Below are 24,167 nucleotides of genomic sequence, written 5' to 3'. Positions count from 1 at the left end.
TGGAACTTTGACTTTGGGGCAAGGTCATGACACACCTTCAGGTCATAAGCAAGAAGCTTTATGTGAAGAACGATTTTTTTCTCCAGTAGAAAGTAATGGATCGGGCACGATTGCACGGACTGAGAAACGGATCCAAGAACAGAGAGGCGCATTTGGTATTTTTCTATACACCCAAACTTTGTTTGAGGGAATATAAATATGTTTTCTTTATTGTTGATATACATTTTTGATAGGTTTTAACGCACTTTTTACTTCTAGTACCTTTCCAAGTTCATAAATGTCCGCAATGGGTAATCCAAGTTTGGAACACAGTGCCCGAAAGCAAGTGTAGAACTTAACCCATAAACTGGTCATCTAGAGTATGTCTGAGTACTACGTTCTCGATCTAATGCTTTATAAAATATATGAATTACAACTTAATTTTTTAAGAATACTTCTTGAAAGCAGAATCATTAATAAAATTTTCCAAAATTGATAAATTTCTCTATGCAAATAACAACTGAGGGCAATAAATTGAACAGGGATTTTGTTTATCTGATAACAAATAATAAGTCTTGAATATCCCCTATGTCTTTTATGTTAGTACGCAGATTAAAGTTCGTTTAGGGCATTTTTCTTATAACAACAGAATAGATATAAATGTGTATGCATGCTGTAATATGCCTCTTAAATTGATCAAGATCAAGAATACTTCAAGCATAGGAAATAGAATTAAATTGTGAAAATCATTCCTGAATTAGAATATTTAAACATCTTTAATATACTACGTGTTAAATTAACAGTTGTGAAAGGTATAATAAAAATATGAATTGTGCAACTTTGTTTCTTAGCTTTAAAGGAATAATTCGAAACTTTTGCCTATTGTTTGACAGTTTTACAAAGACGACATTTTAATTGATTTACCAATTGATCAATATCGGGCTCAGAACGAAACAAAATTTCGAGAACTTATTTACTGTAAAAACTACACTGCATGCATTGTACGTGATGTATAATATAAGATTTATTTCCTGTTATTTAAACTAAATGCGCAAACAAGTAAGTAACTTTACTTCTAACGAAACCGGGGCATTTCAAATGGGCGCTCGTGTTACAAATCGGTACGCTCTGCATATGACCCATCAGTAGGCTGATAAGAACTGTAACATTCTTTGGTTGACGAGGCCAGGCTTCTACCCACTTTGTTGAAAGGAAAATTTATTTCTATATTTTTTTAGTAAATGAAAGAATTATTTCTTTGCTTTGAAAGAAAACGATGGAAATAAATAAAGTTATATCTTATCATGAATCAAAAAGCTTTATACATGCAGCTCATGAAAAAAAAAAACATGATTATCAGTCATATGATGATTACATAATGCTATTTCTCAATAGCCACTATATATAAGCGTCGAAAAATTTAAACTAGCCATACATAATGATGGCTGAAGTAGCTGATTTCCTTGTCGTATGCCTACTAGTAGTAAACACAATTAATTGTCTTCCTGCACACTCACCGGGGACAAAATATTCTCCAATTCCGACAGAGAAGTTTTCAAAACATACAGTGCTAGACCCTGTCGGAAATTTTCATCTATTTTGGAATTTTAATTCTACTCATATAACATTTGAAGCTCATGTCAAAACACGCGGATATGTGGGCATTGGCCTTTCTCCTAACGGAAAGATGTACCCAGCAGACATCGTCATTGGATGGGTAAAACACGGGCATGCATTCTTGAAGGTAAGAGAAACTCATTCTCCAATTGAAAATATTTGTCGATGCTTTTTTCTCATTAACGGTTATTTGCATGAATGTTAAGAACGTACTTTAAAATATACAATGGTTTTTCAATGCGTAGGTTACTTTTTTCTCAAAGAAATATATTTTTTGAGGAAAAATAATGTAACAATCATACTTATTTTAAGATTTTGAAGTTCTATTGGCATTGGAAAGCATACACAAAACATTTCTTTATTATTCTTTATTTTTTTCTTCCACTGTTAACGAATACTGAAAATGTAAACAGTTCACAAGTATTATTACACTCCATCGACAAAGATACGTGTATCTAATCTTCGTATTAAAATAAGTGGAAGCTGAACTAGTATATCTCTGTGTAAATTAATTAACATTTCAGAAGTCTTATTAGTAAAGTATTTAACATTGACAGTCTTCTTGGGAACAACATTTTCTCTATATACACATTCCATGACTGCCGCTAGGAAGTCAGGGACAACATGTCTGCAGAGTTAATGTTGTTCATCACACCAAGTTCAACGATCAACGATCATACCTGATATGATATAAAGAATCATGCCGGATATACAATGTTTATCAAATATAATTATGATTTTTATACGTCATTAATTAAAAAAACCCGTAAACATTAACTATATTTTCAATGTATATATATACCAATTAAGCCCCTATCTTTATACTCCTCACAGAAATATTAATTGCTGTTAAGAAGAAACTTCAGACCACTGTGCACAGCATATTCTAGAAGTAATGTATATCAAATGTGGATTATCAAAAACTCCAAAGAATTTTCTTAAAAAATTAAAATCACAATTTTTTTTCCCAAAAGTTGTTAACATCAAAACGTTTGACTTTTATACACTTTGTACATATATTCCTCACGATGAATTAAAAACTGGGCTTTTTGATTTCATAGACAACTGCTTCTTCAATAAAAATGAATTTTTATATCTTGTGATTGGTCATCAACAAAAGATATTTATAAAAAACATCTCTGATTCTACACACATTTACTCTGCAATTAATATAAATAGATGCTGATGTTCCTCATTGACAACATCTATGTAGTCTTTGGAGACAAAGTCTTCCAACAAACTGTTTGAATTATGATGGGCACTGATGGGTGATCCTTTCTTAGCAGACCTGTTTTCAATACATGGCGGGTGTGACCGATTAACAGGGGATGCTTACTCCTTCTTGGCACCAGATCCCACCTCTGGAGTTCCCAGGGGGCCGTGTTTTATGCCCTATTCACAGATCGGTTTTGTTTGTAGGTTTTTCTGAGATCTATTACTGTTCGTTATCTCTACCCTTTTCATTTAGTATGAGAACATTCATATCAAGATGAGCAGAAAAATTAAACATAAGATTAACTAACGATTTCTTTCTACATTATTTAGGATAGACACTCAAGTGGACATTTTGAACCAGTCATTGACGCTTCACAGGACTGGGTTCTTCTTCATGGAGAAGAAAACAATCATGGAACTGTAATCAAGACAGTCCGTAAACTGGACACGTGTGACGATGATGACGTCAAGATAACGGTAATTAGCAACATTTGTTCTATTCCTTAGCTGTGATTTGACCTTGAAGAAGTAACAGATGATAGAAAAAATGCCAGAGTATTTCACTGTTGTAAATGTAATAAAAGGAATCTTTTTTTTTATTTTGGTATAATGGGGATAACTGACCAGGACGCACATTATCATTCTTACATAAGGGTTTTGCCGATATGTGCTCCAGTCCAGTTATCCCGCTACACAAAAACATTAACCACTTATTCTTTAAATATGCCAGATAATTCCATATTCAGATTTAACAATTTAATGGAAGTAAGTCAGGGATATTGTTCTTGATTTGCTAACATTTAAATGTTGCTTATCTTATGCTGATTTTTTTTTTTACAGAACGACACCGTTCGGGTAATTTACGCCTACAGTGACCATGAACCTCAGCACGAGGGCGAAGGTCTTGTTTATCATGGGACCCACAGAGGCGCCAAAAGTCTCATGTTATTGACCGAGACCAAAAAAGCCGCCATACCAAGTGACGTCATAACACGAGATCTGCTGAATAACAAGGTATCATTTGATCCCAATGTTTTATCACTCCCATACCAATCATCTGCCGATCCCAATATTATATCACAACTATATCAATCATATTTTGATCCTAATGTTATATCACTACAGTACCAATCATCTGTCGCTCCCAATGTTATATCACTACAGTACCAATCATCTGTCGATCCTAATGTTATATCACTACAGTACCAATCATCTGTCGCTCCTAATGTTATATCACTACAGTACCAATCATCTGTCGATCCTAATGTTATATCACTACAGTACCAATCATCTGTCGATCCTAATGTTATATCACTACAGTACCAATCATCTGTCGATCCTAATGTTATATCACTACAGTACCAATCATCTGTCGCTCCTAATGTTATATCACTACAGTACCAATCATCTGTCGCTCCTAATGTTATATCACTACAGTACCAATCATCTGTCGCTCCTAATGTTATATCACTACAGTACCAATCATCTGTCGATCCTAATGTTATATCACTACAGTACCAATCACCTGTCGATCCTAATGTTATATCACTACAGTACCAATCATCTGTCGATCCTAATGTTATATCACTACAGTACCAATCACCTGTCGATCCCAATGTTATATCACTACAGTACCAATCATCTGTCGATCCTAATGTTATATCACTACAGTACCAATCATCTGTCGATCCTAATGTTATATCACTACAGTACCAATCATCTGTCGATACCAATGTTATATCACTAGAGTACCAATCATCTGTCGATCCCAATGTTATATCACTACAGTACCAATCACCTGTCGATCCTAATGTTATATCACTACAGTACCAATCATCTGTCGATCCTAATGTTATATCACTACAGTACCAGTCATCTGTCGATCCTAATGTTATATCACTACAGTACCAGTCATCTGTCGATCCTAATGTTATATCACTACAGTACCAATCATCTGTCGCTCCTAATGTTATATCACTACAGTACCAATCATCTGTCGATCCTAATGTTATATCACTGCAGTACCAATCATCTGTCGATCCTAATGTTATATCACTACAGTACCAATCATCTGTCGCTCCTAATGTTATATCACTACAGTACCAATCATCTGTCGCTCCTAATGTTATATCACTACAGTACCAATCATCTGTCGCTCCTAATGTTATATCACTACAGTACCAATCATCTGTCGATCCTAATGTTATATCACTACAGTACCAATCACCTGTCGATCCTAATGTTATATCACTACAGTACCAATCATCTGTCGATCCTAATGTTATATCACTACAGTACCAATCATCTGTCGATCCCAATGTTATATCACTACAGTACCAATCACCTGTCGATCCTAATGTTATATCACTACAGTACCAATCATCTGTAGATCCTAATGTTATATCACTACAGTACCAATCATCTGTCGATCCCAATGTTATATCACTAGAGTACCAATCATCTGTCGATCCCAATGTTATATCACTACAGTACCAATCACCTGTCGATCCTAATGTTATATCACTACAGTACCAATCATCTGTCGATCCTAATGTTATATCACTACAGTACCAGTCATCTGTCGATCCTAATGTTATATCACTACAGTACCAGTCATCTGTCGATCCCAATGTTTTATCACTACAGTACCAATCATCTGTCGCTCCCAATGTTATATCACTACAGTACCAGTCATCTGTCGCTCCCAATGTTATATCACTACAGAACCAATCATCTGTAGATCCCAATGTTATATCACTACAGTACCAATCATCTGTCGCTCCCAATGTTATATCACTACAGTACCAATCATCTGTAGATCCCAATGTTATATCACTACAGTACCAATCACCTGTCGATCCCAATGTTATATCACTACAGTACCAATCATCTGTCGATCCCAATGTTATATCACTACAGTACCAATCATCTGTCGCTACCAATGTTATATCACTACAGTACCAGTCATCTGTCGCTCCCAATGTTATATCACTACAGTACCAATCATCTGTCGCTCCCAATGTTATATCACTACAGTACCAGTCATCTGTCGATCCCAATGTTATATCACTACAGTACCAATCATCTGTCGCTCCCAATGTTATATCACTACAGAACCGATCACCTGTCGATCCCAATGTTATATCACTACAGAACCAATCACCTGTCAATCCCAATGTTATATCACTACAGTACCAATCATCTGTCGATCCCAATGTTATATCACTACAGTATCAGTCATCTGTCGCTCCCAATGTTATATCACTACAGTACCAATCATCTGTAGATCCTAATGTTATATCACTACAGTACCAATCACCTGTCGATCTCAATGTTTTATCACTACAGTACCAATCATCTGTCGATCCTAATGTTATATCACTACAGTACCAATCATCTGTCGATCCTAATGTTATATCACTACAGTACCAATCATCTGTCGATCCTAATGTTATATCACTACAGAACCAATCACCTGTCGATCCTAATGTTATATCACTACAGTACCAATCATCTGTCGATCCTAATGTTATATCACTACAGAACCAATCAACTGTCGATCCTAATGTTATATCACTACAGAACCAATCACCTGTCGATCCTAATGTTATATCACTACAGTACCAATCATCTGTCGATCCTAATGTTATATCACTACAGTACCAATCATCTGTCGATCCTAATGTTATATCACTAAAGTACCAATCATCTGTCGATCCTAATGTTATATCACTACAGTACCAATCATCTGTCGATCCTAATGTTATATCACTACAGAACCAATCACCTGTCGATCTCAATGTTTTATCACAATACCAATAATCTTTTTCAAATGTTTTATTACTACAGCATCAATCATCTCTTTTTGTACTGTTTTATCATTAACAATTTTTCCACGTTTCATCATTACAGTATTAATCATTATATGCCCTTTATGCAGTGTTTTTTCACTGCATTACTAATCATATTTTAACCCCAAGTTTATCACTGCAGTGAGTGCCAGTCATCCGACAGTCATCTGATTTTTCCCAATTTCATCATTACAACCAACAGTCTATTTGCAGCGTTTTGTCACTACAGTATCAATCATCATTTTTCCTTAAAATTTTCTGGTGTCAATGTTTTTGTCCAAACAGTCACAATCATTCTCATTGATAAACTATTCATGTTCCGTCTAATTTTTATCCACGAATCTTTTTTTATCTTCTCTAATATTATTTTCCTTTTACTGTAAAACTTTTTCCAGTTTCTCGTACCAGATGTTGACACTTATTATATGTGTACAGTATTTGACCTTTCTGACTTTGGAAAGAAACATCACATGATAAAGGTAATGGATTTTCATATTTGTTAATTATCAAAGTTTTCTTATTTTCATCTAAAACATTGATGGTCTCGATTTACTTATTTTAAAAACACCAAACCATATTCATTGGCCATGGGTAAATAATAAAATTTGTAGAATGTAGAATATAAAATACAGTCTATCTTGAAATTGTGTGTATAATCAACTATTTTACTCGTATAAACTGTCAGATTATATTTTTGACGAAGAATAGTGATGCACCGCAACCACAACATCTTCTAAGCAGAGATGTCACTCTTTTTACTCAAATACGACTGGCGTATGAATATCACATTGTTTCCAACGAAAAATATACGCGGTCAAAGAATGAGTTCGCTTTTGTTTCAGAAAGGAGACTTAGATTTTAACGTTTAATTGTCAATAATTGACCCTTCCCCGAGATATCGTATGTGCTTTTCGCCTAGTTTGGTAGATTCACACGACTATGAACTGATTTTTTAAATAATACACTCTTTACTACAATTCTGGCAGATCCAATGATGGTGATCGTACTTAAAATGTTTGACGTAACTTTATTTCTTAACTTAATTATCACAAAAAAGTTTGTAACATCCCGACTTCAGTATAATTCAAGCATTTCCTTTACTCCGTTTAATTTGAATCTATCAGTTAAGAGTTCATATCGTACATGCTCAAGCATTTACATGGTATTGCATTAAAAAAGATAAAGAGAGCTTATTAAAAAAAAATAACTGAGATCGTCATTGCGTGTGGTAGGTCATGGAAGAGATACACGTGCAACAGTTTTGAGCATGCACAAAACTCGCATTGCGAAGGTATTAATAGTCATGTTGGGAAATCAAGATTGGCCGCAGAAAATATCAACACATCACTTGCAGAAACCATTTTTGAAGGGTCGTCAATTAGGAATGGGATGAAAAAAGGGGGGGGGGTCAAACAGCAGTATACTACATCTATAAAACTTATTTTCTGAGAAATTTAGCCAGTCAAGATCTTAAAGAGGATTTATTTTAATTGTTGACAGGTTCTGTGTTTCACGTTCAACTGAAGTACACAAAGCCACTCTCCCAACATTTGACTTACTCAAGGTTTATTGAATGAATTAATACATATTATGTACTCTCATTGCTTATTTATTCTAATGTCAAAGCTTATACATATTGTTTATTTTATTTATTGCAGTTTGTTTAGCCATATTTCTAAAAACAAGGGGGGATTAATAATTTTTCAAAGTTATTTTAAGTGGAAGAGGAAAATTGTTTTCAAGACTATGTTTAGTTACATGCAAAACGAAAACTGCGTCTTAAAGCCACTGTAGTCAGTATACAAAAAACACATTAGTTTTTGATCTCTGTCAATGTAAAATATTTCTGTCAATTAAATTCTTACCTTAACTGGAGTGCCTCTGGTGCTTTGTCAGTTTAGGCTTGCTTTTAGGTAAGGACATTTATTGTTTTCTGAAGTTGTAAGAATTATAGCCAATCAAATTAATTAATTATTAATTTGTTCGACACAATTCACCAGTTGAAAATTTCGATACTTTGCAGTATGAACCAATTATACAAAAAGGCAATGAAGGATTGGTTCACCACATTCTTCTTCACAAGTGTTCTGGAATAGACAGAAAATATGTTGGCGTTAGATTTAATTGTTATTCTAATCACAACCACCAACTCAAACCCTGCGGCAAAGTCATTCTGGCTTGGGCAGTTGGAGGAAAGGTCAGTCTGTCTTACAAAAAGAATATATTTCTATGAGAAATAATTATGTTATGGTTTTATTATTGTTTTTCGTTTAACACCAATTTTTGTTGTTTTTTGTGGTTATTCAAAACAATGAATTTAGATTATAAACGAATCACCAATTTTACTTATGATAGAATAGGAAGAAGAAGCTGGTCACGAATGTACATTTTTATCTTTGCCAAAACAACGAAATTCTATCCCAACGAAATTAATGAAACCGTAATATTAAGAAACTTTTTTAAAGAGGAAAGAAGTAACAATGCTTTGTATTGTGTGTCAAAAAGTATATATTTTCCAGTAAAGTAAAATTCGGTATATTTCAGGAGTTTTATTATCCCGAGGAAGCGGGTCTACCTATCGGAGAACCAGGAGACAATGACCTTTATATCATGGAGACTCATTTTAACAATCCTGACAGGAGAAATGGTACGTCTTCTGTGCCCTCTTTTAAGTGTTTTCTAGTGACCAGTACAGTGTTTGTCTGCAGGTCATAGGTTTTTTGTTTGTTGTTTAACGTCCCTCTCGAGAATTTTTCACTCATATGGAGACGCCACCACTTGCCGGTGGAGAATTGCAAATTTTTTACCTATACTCGGCACTTAGGGCCATCGAGAAGTGATGGCTCTTTTTCGTGCCAGCACCTACTGTGACACGGGACCTCGGTTTATACGGTCTCATCCGAAGGACCGGTCTCCATGTCCCACGGTGGGATTCGAACCCGTGACGTAGGGATCAACCCCTTACTACGCGACTCTAGAGCAGACGCTTCTAACCACTGCGCCACGCGCGCAACCAGGTTTTAGGTAATTCTTTACTTGGTCATTAATAATGCAAAACAACGTCTCTTAAAACATAAATATATATTTTTCCCCTGCAAATTCCACATTAAGTTTGACAGCAAATTATTTCAACTATTTTTCAATCGATCCTGTTACATGTATTAGCTTGTCATTGACTGTGGGGTCAATCATGATCATTAGACGATAAAAATTTCTAGAAGATGCATACTAAAAATGAAAGTTTATAAAAAACAATTATTTTTCGTCAGATTTTGTGGATAACTCTGGATTTCGTCTGACCTTGACCCCGACACTCAGGAGACATGATGCTGGTATTCTGACAGCAGGAATGAAAGTCAATGATATGCAGATAATTCCTCCATTCGAAAAGGAGTTCCTATCTAGTGGATTTTGTTCACAAGAGTGTTTAAAAAAGGTAATAAAAAATAGTTAAACTTATCAGGGCACCTAGTCACAAAGAAGACTTTTGCTCTCCCTTTTCGACTTTCGGTCTTGAAAGTTTCACATTTTTCATGTCTTCTCCAGATTCAATAAGCTATTTTCAATCAAACCTGCAAACAAAGAATCTTTAGATAGTGAGAAAAGAAGATCTACTCTAAAGGAGATAATCAAGAAAAAATAGAAATAGGTTGGTCGTTTTAGATTTTTTTTCTCCTCAAGAACCATTAAGCCAGAGAGAATTTGCCACAAAAAGGGCCCTATTTAAATTAAACAGATCAATATATGCATAGATACTGTATAGGGAAGAAGAATACGGGAATTGGCGTATTTAAAAAGTGTCATCATGCAGCACAGAAATCTTACGAAGTAGAGAGGTAAATTCTTCGTACTGTTTTATAAATTTTTAACCTCCCAACACAATGCCCTAGTCATCAAATTATGAAAATATACTAAGAAGATGGATGAAGAAAGCGAGCGAAATGCCTATAGAGCGACAGATATGATATATTAAATCTCAATTATAAACAAAGTTTTCTTTGATATTTCATCTAACATTAAAGTGTACTTTATGTAAAATCTACATAGTTTGTAAAAACCTCACAAAGATTGAAAATATGTGCCTCTGAAATAGCATACACACACCAAAGCAAAAAGGATTTTTCTCATAACACATTTTTCTTTTCCAAATGAGTGAGTCTTCACTCCATTGTATTAAAAGTTTACCAAAATCAACAACATAAAAAACTCACGACTTTTCAAATTTATATACAGCTATATCCCACGATAAATTAAAGTCCAGACTTTCTGACATCGTTGACAGCTGCTTTTTCAATAAAAATGGAACTCGTAAATTTACTTACCTTGTCATTGGTCATTTGCAAAATTACTTTGATAAAAAACAATCTGATTGTACACACAAGTACTCTGTTAAAAAGAGGCTAGAGTTTCTGATTGACAATATCTATGTGGTTTTTGGAGACCAGGTCTTCCAACAATCTATTGGAATTCCCATGGGTACCAATTGCGCCCCGTTATTAGCAGACCTGGTTTTGTATTCATATGAAGCAGAATTTGTTCAAAATCTTTTACGTGAAAAGAAGAAAACACTTGTTGTGGCCTTCAACTCGACATTTAGAAATATCGACGACGTATTGTCAATTAACAATGGCTATTTCCATTCTTATGTCGACACGATATATCCCACAGAGCTTGAGATAAAAAATATACAATTTTTGGTTTAAAAAAAACATGGAGCAAAGAACCACCATACTTTAAAAATGCACTTTTATGACACAACATATGTATCTTCCCGAGAAATACGTGGTCCATTCAGTCAAGAGTAATACAACAAACATGATTTAAATGCCACTATTCATCAGGAGTTGTGTAGCGTACTGGTTAGAGTGTTAGTTGATGATAAAAAAAGAAGAGCTCTTGTCTCAAAGGAAAATGATAACCAGGATTTTTTATTGCTAGGGTTAGAACCCCATGAATACCACATTATTTGTTTTAATATTATTTTTTCCTCAGAAAAGTGTTGTTTGTCACAATTTCATTAATATCAATAATGGGAACTTTACTCTTTCTGATGCTTAATTTACAAATTGACTATGATTTTCATATATCTAAAGCTATAGGCATTCTGCACGCCTTGTTCGCCCATCTCCTTTTTGTAAATCATTGCAGTTGACCTTTGGACACAGGGGGTGTATTATTGGTTTTTGTTTGTTTGTTTGTTGTTTAACTTCCCTCTCGAGAATTTTTCACACATATGGAGACGCCACCACTTGCCGGTGGAGTGCTGCAAATTTTGACCTATACTCGGCACTCAGGGCCATTGAGCAGTGAGGGATCTTTTTCGTGCGAGTATCTACTGCGACATGGGACCTCGGTTTATACGGTCTCATCCGAAGCACCTGTCTCCACGTCCCCTAGTGGGATTCGAACCATAGACGTAAGGATTAACTCCTTACTCTGCGACTCTAGAGCAGACGCTCTACCACTGCGCCACGCGGGTGACAGGATGTATCAGTGCTATCAAGTATTAGTACTGACTAGGTTTTTTTTTTAATGATTAATGATAATCCGTTTCCTCACAGACCGTCCATTGTCTGATTTAAGTGGCTACCAATCAAACACTGTCTTTATTTACATGTACAAAAGCACAACCCATATATGATATATTCCCTGGTTCCTCCAGCATTTTCAGAGTTTCTCACTGCTCCTTCAAAGTCACATTGTTTTCCTTTTATCAAAGATGGCTATCTGTCTTCTGAAATTGCTTTGTCTTTAAATAACGAAGCAGTGTATTCCATTACAATTTGGCATTTGAAATTATATAACAAAACTAAATTTGAGCGTTGAATTTTTATTTTGTTTAGCGCCATTTTTAGAGATATAACTATAAACATCATTAAGTGTATTGCTAGAGAATTACTCAATTTTGATCGTGCTCCGCGATCCCATTTTCTTAGTCTTTAATTTTAGATAATTTTGATATATATATAGCATGATAAAGTTGAATTTTCTTATTCAAATTACTTGGATTTAAGGTTAAAGTTTGTTACAATATGCCGTTAAATAAAAATGTTAAGACAAAAGTCTACGAATCGTACGTAGAGCATGCTCGTGCGTATTGAATCAATTGAGAGACATAAATTCCCTATGCAGGTGACAAGGGTATATTGCAACATAAATATGTGAAGTTGACAACGGAAAAGTTGGTCATCACTTTTATCATAAACTTTTGTTGTTAGGTTACCATTAACGTCTTTTTCTAGTAGAATATCCAAATATTAAACAGATGTGCCAGACTCTATGGTACCTTTCAATTCTAGTTCAAAGGGATATTTCGAATAAATGTAGGAATGAAAATGAAAATTGTTCATTGATGATATATCTGAATGTTAAAGGACACAGGAAGCGAACTTCTTTTCATGTAGAACTTTTTGAATAAATTCTGCTTCATATGAATACAAAATAGATCTGCTAATTCACTCTGATATTCTTCCAAATATTTTAGTCTTTGCCGGTAACTAATAAATGCATTAAAAAATGCATTTCACTATGTCAAAGTGTATTTGGAATGTATTAAGCTTTCAAATATAGCAAAATTTCCTGATTTTATGTGCACGCCAAGAAGCATCGTCGGAAACCCACGGTCGGTCTCGCTTCTCTTACCTCAAGAGAAGTGAGACCGACCGTGGGTTTCCGACGATGACCAAGAAGAAACTAACAAGTTTAAAGTGCTTGGACACAGATTTAAAGTTAATATTTTCTCAAGTTTTCGGTATAATATCATGACTTATATGTTGCTATAGCATTTCAAATGTAAATAAAAAAAAATTATTTTATCTGGAAATTATTGAAACTACAAATTTCGGGACGCGTTTGATTGATACATCCTAGCACTTTCATAAAGCGAACTTTATCCTTAATACTTAAGAAAAGTAAATTTTTTGTTGTGTATTAATGAAATATATTCAAACTTTAATCCAGAAAATTCAGAGTAGAAATGTAAGAAAGCAAAACCAACTCACCAGTATTGTCAGTCCGTGCTCAGTGATGTGTGCTGAGTTTAACAAATTGAACACACCCGGTGAAACGTAAACATTAACAATAACATGACTCGTGCCCTGTTTACAAAAATAGTAGTTTCCAGATAAAATAAGTTTTTTATTTTATTTCTATGTGAAATGCTATAAAAACATATAAGTCATGATATTATACCGGAAATTTGAGAAAATATTAACTTCACATCTGTGTCCAAGCACCTTTAAGCCTTTGTATGAAGCTTTTAATGTACGGCATTAGAGTATATCTAATCTGATCCAAATACTAGTAAACATTATATCTCTTATGAATTTACGAGATTTGCAATTGAACGATCCCTAATTTTCGAATAAATATAGCAGAAGATGCATGTTTTATTGTGTAATCAAATACATTTAGGCATGTTTTAGAGTTTGAGCAAAGGAGAAGATGGCTGACACATTAAGTATATACCAAGATATCTACAAAGTTGTACAAATTCAAGGTTATAATCTTGATATTTGAAAATATGTTTGTTGCAGGGGTGGTTTATACTAAATGTAAATAGCTCAACTCCTGGCTAAGGGTTCATCATTATGTTTATTACTGATGTTCATGGAAAGTATTTATATAAACAAAATGGCCCTATAAAATAAAATAATAACAATGAATATCACATGAGATAACAAATGTATACAATATATATTACTTATTTTTATTGATGTACAATAAATAGATTTAACAGTTAAGAGTTATCTTCCTTTACTTTGAATATTTAGCATATACTTAAATCACTGTACAAATATTCTTTACACAAATAATTTACTGCCACATTTCAAGAAATGTAACAATATGTAATTATAACTTAAAATATACAAAAGGTAACATATATTCAAATTACCTCTCTATGGGACAAGGCCCATTCCATAAAACATAGTAAATAGCCTGGATGCGTCATACAGGTCTACATATCTAATAACAAATACTGTACACTATACTATACATACTATAATACTCATAATTCAAATAAATTTATACTCTGAGGTAAAATGCTTTAAATTTAGTTTTATTCATATTTAAACTTTCACTCTTCTTTCAAACAGTGATATTAGCTAAATAGACATATTATAAAGATATAGAATGTTAAACTTTATACTTACTGTCAGGTCTGGTCTTAAAGGTCTCAAAGTCTTTGTCTTTGTCTAAAAATTCTCTTGTTACAAAAACCACAACTATCCTGACCAAATTCTCTGAGTAGTCCATCTGAGAACAACTCAGAACCACCAAAACTTAAAACCAATAAAATTACAGAACCCTAATGTCATAACCTTTGAACTCTATCGCTCACCAAGTAAATAAAGGGGTGGATCTGGGTTTTGTATTAAATCATAAAATCTTATTTAATTTCATTTATATCCATAATATTTATTCAAATATTATGTGATATACATTATATACAGTTAAAACACACTGCTACATTCTTCCCCTCCTCCGAAAAATGACGTCCTCGTCATTCTCAATGAAGAATGTAAAATTTAAAATCATGTAAAATTATAATACAATTCACTGAAATTTACAGATTTAAGTTTTCTTTACAATATCAAGTAAAGTTTTTAAAATCTCACCTCGTTCAAATCCTTGACATCGTTCATCTTGAAGGAGGTTCTGTAGCAACTTTGCTTTTTCAGACCAATGCGGATCAATATTCGCCTGTTGTAATTGCACATAATTTCCACTTCTTAACCAATCTGGCTCTCTTCTAGGCCTGGTTGATCTGCGTGGAGCAGCAACAGGTGAACTTATGTCATCTAATCCTGGTTCACTTTCATCTGCTGGTTCAGCTTCTTCTGCTGGTTCAGCTTCTTCTGCTAGTTCAACTTTATCTTCCTGTTCAATAACAGGTGCTGGTTCAGCTTCAGATTCTGGATCATCTGCTTGTGGTGCAGGTTCCATAGCAGTCTCTTTATCTGCATTCTCTTGCAATATGTCTTCTCCAATCTGATGGGCGTCCCCAACTGTTTGGAGATCTTCATCAACAATCCCAATTTCCGTCTCAATTTCAGGTAACACAATGTTAGGGGCATCAATGTGATGACGTTGTGTTCCATCTGGTATTGTTATATAGACTGCTTCTTCATCATCTGTATCTGACTGGGTATCGACAGTGGACAGTGTGTCACTGTTTTCCCTCTTGTTCTGTCTAGTCCTTGGCTTTGGTGTAGGTTTCCGCATTGCTGGAATAGGTTTCTCTTGTTTGGAATCTTCCTTTGGTTGAAACTCTGTAACATGTCCAATGGGTAAGAGTAGGTTTCTATGAAGTATCCTTACTCTACCAACACCGTCTTCTCTCTGAACTTTGTAGACAGGGATCCCTTCATTTGGTTGGCTAATCACCAGATAGGGTTCTTCTTCCCATTTGTCTGCAAGTTTATGACGTCCATCATAGGCCACAATCTTAACCAGGACTCTGTCACCAACTTCTAATACAGCTCCTCTGGATTTAAGATCATAGTTGTCCTTTTGTCTTTGCTGTGATTTTCTTGCAGCTTCTGATGCCAACTGATAAGATTTCCTTAGTCGCTCTTTCAAGTTGTCTATGTACTTTGTAAGGGATGCTGATTTCTGATTTCCTTTATCTAATCCAAATTCAATGTCAATTGGCAGATTAGGTTCTCTTCCAAACATAAGATGATAAGGCGAAAATTTTGTAGTTTCCTGTTTCATGCAGTTGTATGCATGTACAATGGGAGCTATGTAAGATTTCCAGTCTGCTTTTCTTGATTGTTCTAATGATCCTAACATGTTTATTAAAGTCCTGTTAAAGCGCTCGCAAAGTCCGTTCCCCATGGGGTGATATGGTGTAGTTCTTGATTTTGAAATGCCAAAAAGTTGACATAATTCCTTGATAAGTTTACTCTCAAAGTTTGCACCTTGATCAGAATGAATGCGTTTGGGGAGTCCATAGTGTACTACAAAATTGTTGAAAAATGCTTCCGCAGTTGTTCTGGCTGTTGTGTTTCTAGTTGGTACGGCGATGGCAAAACGGGTAAAATGATCCGTTATCACAAGTACATTTTCATAACCTCCCTTACTTCTCTCCAAACACAGGAAATCCATACACACCAGTTCAAGTGGCTGCGAGGTGATGATGTTGGTAAGTTCAGCTTTGTCCTGGGCCGGTGTTTTCCTAAGTATACATCTTCTACATTCTGTAATCCAGTTTTCTACATCCTTGTACTGTCCAGGCCAGAAGAATCTATCCCTAAGTAAACCTAATGTCTTCTCTCTTCCAGGATGTCCCATGTTGTTGTGTAGAGACTTCAGTACATGACCTACTAAGCTTGAGGGTACAACAAGCTGATTGACTTTGTTCTCATCCACCTTAACTTCTCTGTACAGGATGTTGTTAATTAGCTTTAGTTTGTCAAAGTTTCTAAACAATATGGTGTCTGCAAAGGATCCCGATAACTCACTCTTCTTTGGCTTGTATCCATCATAAATACTCTGTATCCAGGGTAATAGTTCAGGGTCATCTTGTTGAGCCTTTGCAATATCAAACCTCATCAAGCCATGTGGATCTTGTAACTGGGCAAGTGGTCGTTCTGAGATGGAAATTGATTCTATGCAAGGTGTTGTTTGTAACTTGCTGATGGCACTGATAGAATCAGATGAGATGGTAACCATTTCTGTACTGTTAGGCTCCAATCGTGATAATGCATCTGCCGCTGCGTTGTTCTTCCCTGGTCTGTATTTGATGTCGAAATCATAGGCAGATAATGCTGCAACCCATCTGTGGCCTGTTGCGTCTAATTTGGCATTGGAAAGGATGTAAGTTAATGGGTTGTTGTCTGTAATAGCAGTAAATTTGGATCCATATAAATAATCCTTAAACTTCTCTGTGATGGACCATTTCAAAGCCAAAAACTCAAGCTTATGGGCAGGGTAATTTCGTTCTGCAGGTGTAAGTCCTCTACTAGCGTATCCAATGACTCGCTTCATCCCGTTCTGTTCTTGGTAAAGAATGGCACCAAGTCCTCTGGAACTTGCATCAGTATGAAGTTCAAATGGCAGTGTCATGTCTGGATAGCCAAGTATGGGCGGTGATGTTAAGTGCTGGCGTAGAACATCAAAAGCCTCTTGTTGATCTTTACCCCATTTCCATGTCACTGATATCTGTTGTTTTCTTCTTTTCTTTGAAGACTGTGGACTAGGTGTTAAATCTGTAAGTGGTCTGGCAATTTTGGAAAAATTCTTAATGAATTTCCGATAATAGCCAATGAATCCTAAAAATTTTCGTACTTCCTCGGGTGTTCTTGGTACTGGCCATGACTTCACTTTATCCACTTTGTCTGGGTCTGGTGATATTCCCTCTGCAGAAATAATATGTCCAACATATTTAACCTTAGTTTTGAAGAACTGGCATTTGGATGGTGATAGTTTTAATCCAGAATTCCGTATTCTTTGTAAAACTTTGTCTAGCCTCTCGAGATGATCCTCAAATGTCCTTGAAAACACGATAATATCATCCAAGTAGATTAGGCAAATACTAAGGTTAAGATCTGCAAATATGTCTTCCATCAGCCGTTGGTAGGTGGCGGGCGCATTGGCTAATCCAAATGGCATTCGTTCATACTCGAAGAATCCAAGTGGACCTACAGTGAAGGCTGTGCGCTCCTTGTGCTTTTCCTCTATCTCTATTTGATGATAACCACTCTTCATGTCAAGGACGGTGAAATATTTGTTACCATGAAGAGAATCTAAGATGTCATCAATTCTAGGAAGAGCGTACGCATCCTTTACTGTCCTCTGATTTAACTGTCTGTAGTCAATGCACATCCTTAGTTGACCACTCTTCTTCCTCACTAACACCACATTACTGGCCCATGGCGACCTTGATCTCCTGATGACACCACTTGTTAGAAGTTGTTGTATGTGGTTCCTCAGTTCATCAATCATACTGATTGGAATCTTTCTGTGTCGCTGTTTGAATGGCACTGTATTGGTAAGTTCTATCTGATGTTTCACTCTAGCTGTAAGTCCAATATCCTCATCATTTTTGGAAAATACATCATTGTATGCCCTTATTAGTCGAATTGCTTTCTGTAGTTCTGTTGCATCCAAGTTACTATCTTCAATCTTTATCTTTTCCATGATGTCAAAATCTGGCATTTTCTCTCCAGTAAACTGCTTCTGACTTTCCACTGTAACAGGCTGGAGTTCACATAATAACGCTTTTGGTGGAACTGTAACTGTCCTAGTTGATACATTCGTTATGTGGATAGGCACTAGTTCAGTATTTTGGTAATGGTATGAGACAAGAGTAGGGGAAATATCCAAATCATCAGGAATGAACGATGAAGTTGTTGGTTGTACAATAGCACACACTGGTTCATAATTAACTTTCTTGTCCAGGTAACCATTAATTACAACTTCACTGTTGGCAGGTATAGTTATCTTCCTACTCTCTGCTGATCTGATGAAAGCTAGAATGTCTCTGTTCTTGGCAAGTTCTCTTTCACGCATTACCAAGCATCTCATGGACAGGTACCATGGCGTATACATGTCTGCTCTCTGTAAAAATTGGTTTCCATACATATCCTTGGTAGTCTCCATTATGATGCATAGTAGGTTTGTCCCAATAAGAACAGGAACCTTCGAATTATACGCACTCTGTGGAACAACCAGGAACAAACAGTTATTCAGTAATGGGAATGATGAAATTCCCGATATCTGTACATCCAGTGAAATGTATCCTGAATATGGAAGTTGTAGTCCATCTGCACATTCCACATTCAATGCAAAGTCTAAAGATTGCAAGGGAATTTCAGGGAAATGTTCCTTGTAGAAAGTTTCACTGATGGTAGAGACGGTTGATCCAGTGTCAAGTAGTGCAGTGGTTGCAACATCAAAAATCTTGACGGACACTTCATTACACTCTCCAATCAATGATGATTTCTTATTGTAAGTCTTTGAGGATGGTGTATACTGCTGATGTATGTATCCTCGTTCTGAAGACTTCCAAGTGTAGTAGGGTCGTCTCTTGTGGTGCGTAATTACTCGACATCCAATTGCAATGTGACCATGTTGTCCACATTTGTAACACACAGGTTCATTCGCTGTATGATGGTTTGGACTATCATATGGTACGTAGGATGACGATGACACAGTTCCAATGTTCATTTGTTCATGATCCTGCCTATTCATGATAGAATTATCTACGTCTGACTTCATGGACATATGCATTGTGGTAGAACTCACATTGTCACTAGTGTCTTTCTTTTTCACAGATTTCTGTCTCTTGTGTGAATTCTGTTTCTCCTCTGATTCCATAGAATTTCTGTTTTCCATAGGACAATCACTATTAACCAAGTGTTCTTGTTCCACTCTCCTCAAAGCCACTAACAGTTCTTCGAAACTTTGAATGCTGTCATACAGATATCCAGTTATGTGCTTCAGTGAAGGTTTAAGTCCAATCCACAACATGTTGTGTAGCATTAAATTCCTTTCTGTATGGTCAATGTCCTTAGTCTGACGTACTTTACACATAATATCCTCCAACCTACAACTCCATGATGTAACATTTTCACTGGGTTTCTGTTGTGCTGAATAAAATTCTGCAAGAATAGCCTCAGCCCTATCGACAAGTCCATATACACTGTCCAACCTAGCAAGAATGTCTGATAGAGTTGCTTCGACACCTAGGTTCATGACAGTTCTGCTGGCTTCTCCTTTCAGGGACTGTCGAATGGCTTGAAGTATTTTATCTGTAGGATATCCTTCTTGCATTAAGCATCGAACTTCATAGTGCCAAACCTGAAATGAAGTTGCACCTTTTCCTGAAAACAATGACAATTTAGGAATATGTATAGGCCAAACAAATTCATGATAATCTACCATCCAATCGATAAAACTTTGAGGTGAATCTACATTTGGTTTAACATCTAATTCTTTAAAAGCTGTGACAATATTGTCAATCTCTTTTGCTGAAAACTCCATGATACTACTGTATGTAATTTCACTATCACCTATGAGATGAAAACTCAGAGTGTCTATGGTGACATACAAAGTACACAAAATGGTACAAATCAGTGTGAAATACATATGTCAATTATTCTAAGTTCAATCATTCTCATAACACAAAGTACATGGCAGCAACACAAGCATGCAGCATAAAAACTATAAAATATTTGCATAATCAATGTAAACAAACCCCTTCCTGTAACCAAGCAGTATTTCCGGTATGTAAAGATGCACTTCCGGTTTGCAGAACATGTAAACAAATATGATTATGTGCAATTTTCAAAGACAAAAAATACACCTCTCAAAATGTTTGTCAATGTATGCAAAGTATTTACTAATAATTCCTGGAAAAAAAAATAAATCTGCAATAAAGAATTTCTGAAACAGAATTCTAATTACATGCTGAGAATGCTGACACTTCAATAGGGCTTCGTTCCAACTTTAAGCTTGTCAAATAACAACAAAAACACGTGAAGTTGACAGAGGTCTAACTGTCAACGAAATCTGGCAATTGTATGGACTAAAATTTATTTCAGCTAACCCAGACGAACAAGTGTGATAACAGTAAGTAAAATAACTTCACTGTGTATTTTGAACCAATTACTTTACCTAAATGACTGAGAAAAGAAACAAAATATTTCTCTAACTTCTTCACGAAAACATCAAAACAAACCGACTTCCGGTGAAATTCTAGAAGCGGACCTCGAACCCGATCTTAATGATTGTGATCACAACACGATAACGGGCGCGGATCTCAGTACTTATTTCTACAGTAAATTTTAAATTACCTGTACAAAGCTTGTGGGGTATAAAAGATGATTATGACAGACAAACACTGATCAGATTCTAGTAACTACATATCTACACAAAACTGCAGGAACTAACAAACCACAATGCAAACAACTGACCAATTAAACTCACTGACTAAACTATATACACCAGTCAAATTTTATGTCACTGTCAATAAGGTCAGTAAACTTTTTGGTCACATATTAGTGCTAAGAAGGATAAGCTGAAAAAAAAAATGGAGAAACTGAATGCTGTGCTCGGGACTTTCTCACATAACTTTCACAAAATTTACTTTACTTTAAGTGATTTAATTAAAATGAAAATTATTTAACCAGATATCACTGATAAAAAAAATAAATATTTACACAATGAATTTACAAAAAAAAAAAAAAAAAAAAAAAAAATTAGCTAGAAATTTTCAATCAAAAATTAAAAAAAAAAAAAATAAACTATGGCCAAAATACAAAGATAACCAGTACTGGATTTAAAACCCAAAATTTGAGTAAAACAAGAAAAATTTACATTTTACATTTTAGAAATCAAGGGTAATCAAACAAAAAAATATTCAAACCCTTTGCAAATTAAATTACAGCATTCACATGATTTACACACTATCTGCGAAAGATTTAAAAACAACTGTATGGCATGCCTGTAAAAATTACATGTACCTTGTAAACAGTTTCTAACAGTTAGTGTACGTACACAATACCTCTACTGGCCAGGTTCGAATCCACTGAAGTTCACAGCTGTTACTCTTATGCGCACACAAGTTCAAAATCAAACACGGCTCACTGAAATGTCACAGTTTGTCACACTGCACCGAATTTGCTGCATGTTGACCTGTCCATCTCATCATGGTTGAAGGCATCCAGTCCCTACATGGGCGCCAATGTTGCAGGGGTGGTTTATACTAAATGTAAATAGCTCAACTCCTGGCTAAGGGTTCATCATTATGTTTATTACTGATGTTCATGGAAAGTATTTATATAAACAAAATGGCCCTATAAAATAAAATAATAACAATGAATATCACATGAGATAACAAATGTATACAATATATATTACTTATTTTTATTGATGTACAATAAATAGATTTAACAGTTAAGAGTTATCTTCCTTTACTTTGAATATTTAGCATATACTTAAATCACTGTACAAATATTCTTTACACAAATAATTTACTGCCACATTTCAAGAAATGTAACAATATGTAATTATAACTTAAAATATACAAAAGGTAACATATATTCAAATTACCTCTCTATGGGACAAGGCCCATTCCATAAAACATAGTAAATAGCCTGGATGCGTCATACAGGTCTACATATCTAATAACAAATACTGTACACTATACTATACATACTATAATACTCATAATTCAAATAAATTTATACTCTGAGGTAAAATGCTTTAAATTTAGTTTTATTCATATTTAAACTTTCACTCTTCTTTCAAACAGTGATATTAGCTAAATAGACATATTATAAAGATATAGAATGTTAAACTTTATACTTACTGTCAGGTCTGGTCTTAAAGGTCTCAAAGTCTTTGTCTTTGTCTAAAAATTCTCTTGTTACAAAAACCACAACTATCCTGACCAAATTCTCTGAGTAGTCCATCTGAGAACAACTCAGAACCACCAAAACTTAAAACCAATAAAATTACAGAACCCTAATGTCATAACCTTTGAACTCTATCGCTCACCAAGTAAATAAAGGGGTGGATCTGGGTTTTGTATTAAATCATAAAATCTTATTTAATTTCATTTATATCCATAATATTTATTCAAATATTATGTGATATACATTATATACAGTTAAAACACACTGCTACATGTTTGATATGTCCGCCTGCCCTAATAAAAACCAGAATTTTTCTTTGTTTTTGCCAGGTGAATGTTGGATAAGACACCGTTTTTGACGACATTTTTCTAGAATATGTATTGCTTTATTACAGGGTCTTGATTCTTTCTCCGATGGAGTAAACGTATTTGCAATTCTCGAGCACGGTCATTTGCTGGCCAGAAAAATTAAGACTAGAATTATCCGTAATGGGACTGAACTAGAACCGTTAGCAATGGACAATAATTATGATTTTAATTACCAAGATTATCGATACTTTACCAAGACTAGAAAATTAATGTCGGTGAGTAATTTCATTACAGGACATACATTTTACATCCTTTTAGGCATCAATTTTTAAATCATAAACTTGTTTATTCTATATAAGTTAAATTACAAAATATATCATTTGTGAACAATTTTTTGAAAATTATGGATTTTTTGTGAATTAAATTTAAAAAGGAAAAACTATTAGAGAAAAACATTAGGCAATCTTAAACATTTGCTTAAAATATTTTTAGGGCGATGAACTGGTTGTGGAATGCAATTACGATTCTTCACAAAAGTCTGCTGTTACTTATGTAAGTAAAAAACATATAAAACGTGGTAAGCTTGACGTTTGAAATGGATTTCATCATGTGTCAAGAAACTTAGATATTGAACGTAAATCTAATGGACTCTTTATTACTATTTCTCAGTTTGATTCTGTGTTTAAGTTCTTTGATGAGAATTTTTCACTCATTTAGATACTAGTGTGTAACGAGCTTTAGGTAAAGTGCCGCAAATTTTTACCTATATATGCATGGTGGGCGCTTACTGACGTAGCATTGAGAGTTCTGTATCGCGCTTACGCCTACTATTA

General features: G+C 34.9%; 1 protein-coding gene across 1 annotated transcript in view; it reads left to right on the top strand.

Moving 5' to 3' along the window:
* The first annotated feature begins 1,400 nt into the window (after window positions 1-1,400).
* The window catches only part of LOC133173681 (uncharacterized), a 38,978-nt gene continuing 16,211 nt past the window's right edge, over window positions 1,401-24,167 (top strand). The window contains exons 1-9 of the mRNA XM_061308672.1: window positions 1,401-1,723; window positions 3,142-3,288; window positions 3,652-3,825; window positions 7,058-7,141; window positions 8,686-8,859; window positions 9,207-9,309; window positions 9,932-10,098; window positions 23,421-23,609; window positions 23,827-23,886. Coding sequence (XP_061164656.1) covers window positions 1,418-1,723; window positions 3,142-3,288; window positions 3,652-3,825; window positions 7,058-7,141; window positions 8,686-8,859; window positions 9,207-9,309; window positions 9,932-10,098; window positions 23,421-23,609; window positions 23,827-23,886 — 1,404 coding nt within the window. The 5' untranslated portion in view covers window positions 1,401-1,417. The remainder of the gene's footprint in view (window positions 1,724-3,141; window positions 3,289-3,651; window positions 3,826-7,057; window positions 7,142-8,685; window positions 8,860-9,206; window positions 9,310-9,931; window positions 10,099-23,420; window positions 23,610-23,826; window positions 23,887-24,167) is intronic.

Source organism: Saccostrea echinata, unplaced genomic scaffold, assembly GCF_033153115.1.
Source record: "Saccostrea echinata isolate AGI-Se365-2 ecotype Australia unplaced genomic scaffold, CSIRO_AGI_Sech_v1 ptg000056l, whole genome shotgun sequence".
NCBI lineage: Eukaryota > Metazoa > Mollusca > Bivalvia > Ostreida > Ostreidae > Saccostrea > Saccostrea echinata.
The sequence above is the reverse complement of the archived record's forward strand: the minus strand, read 5'-3'. Positions and strand labels throughout refer to the sequence as shown.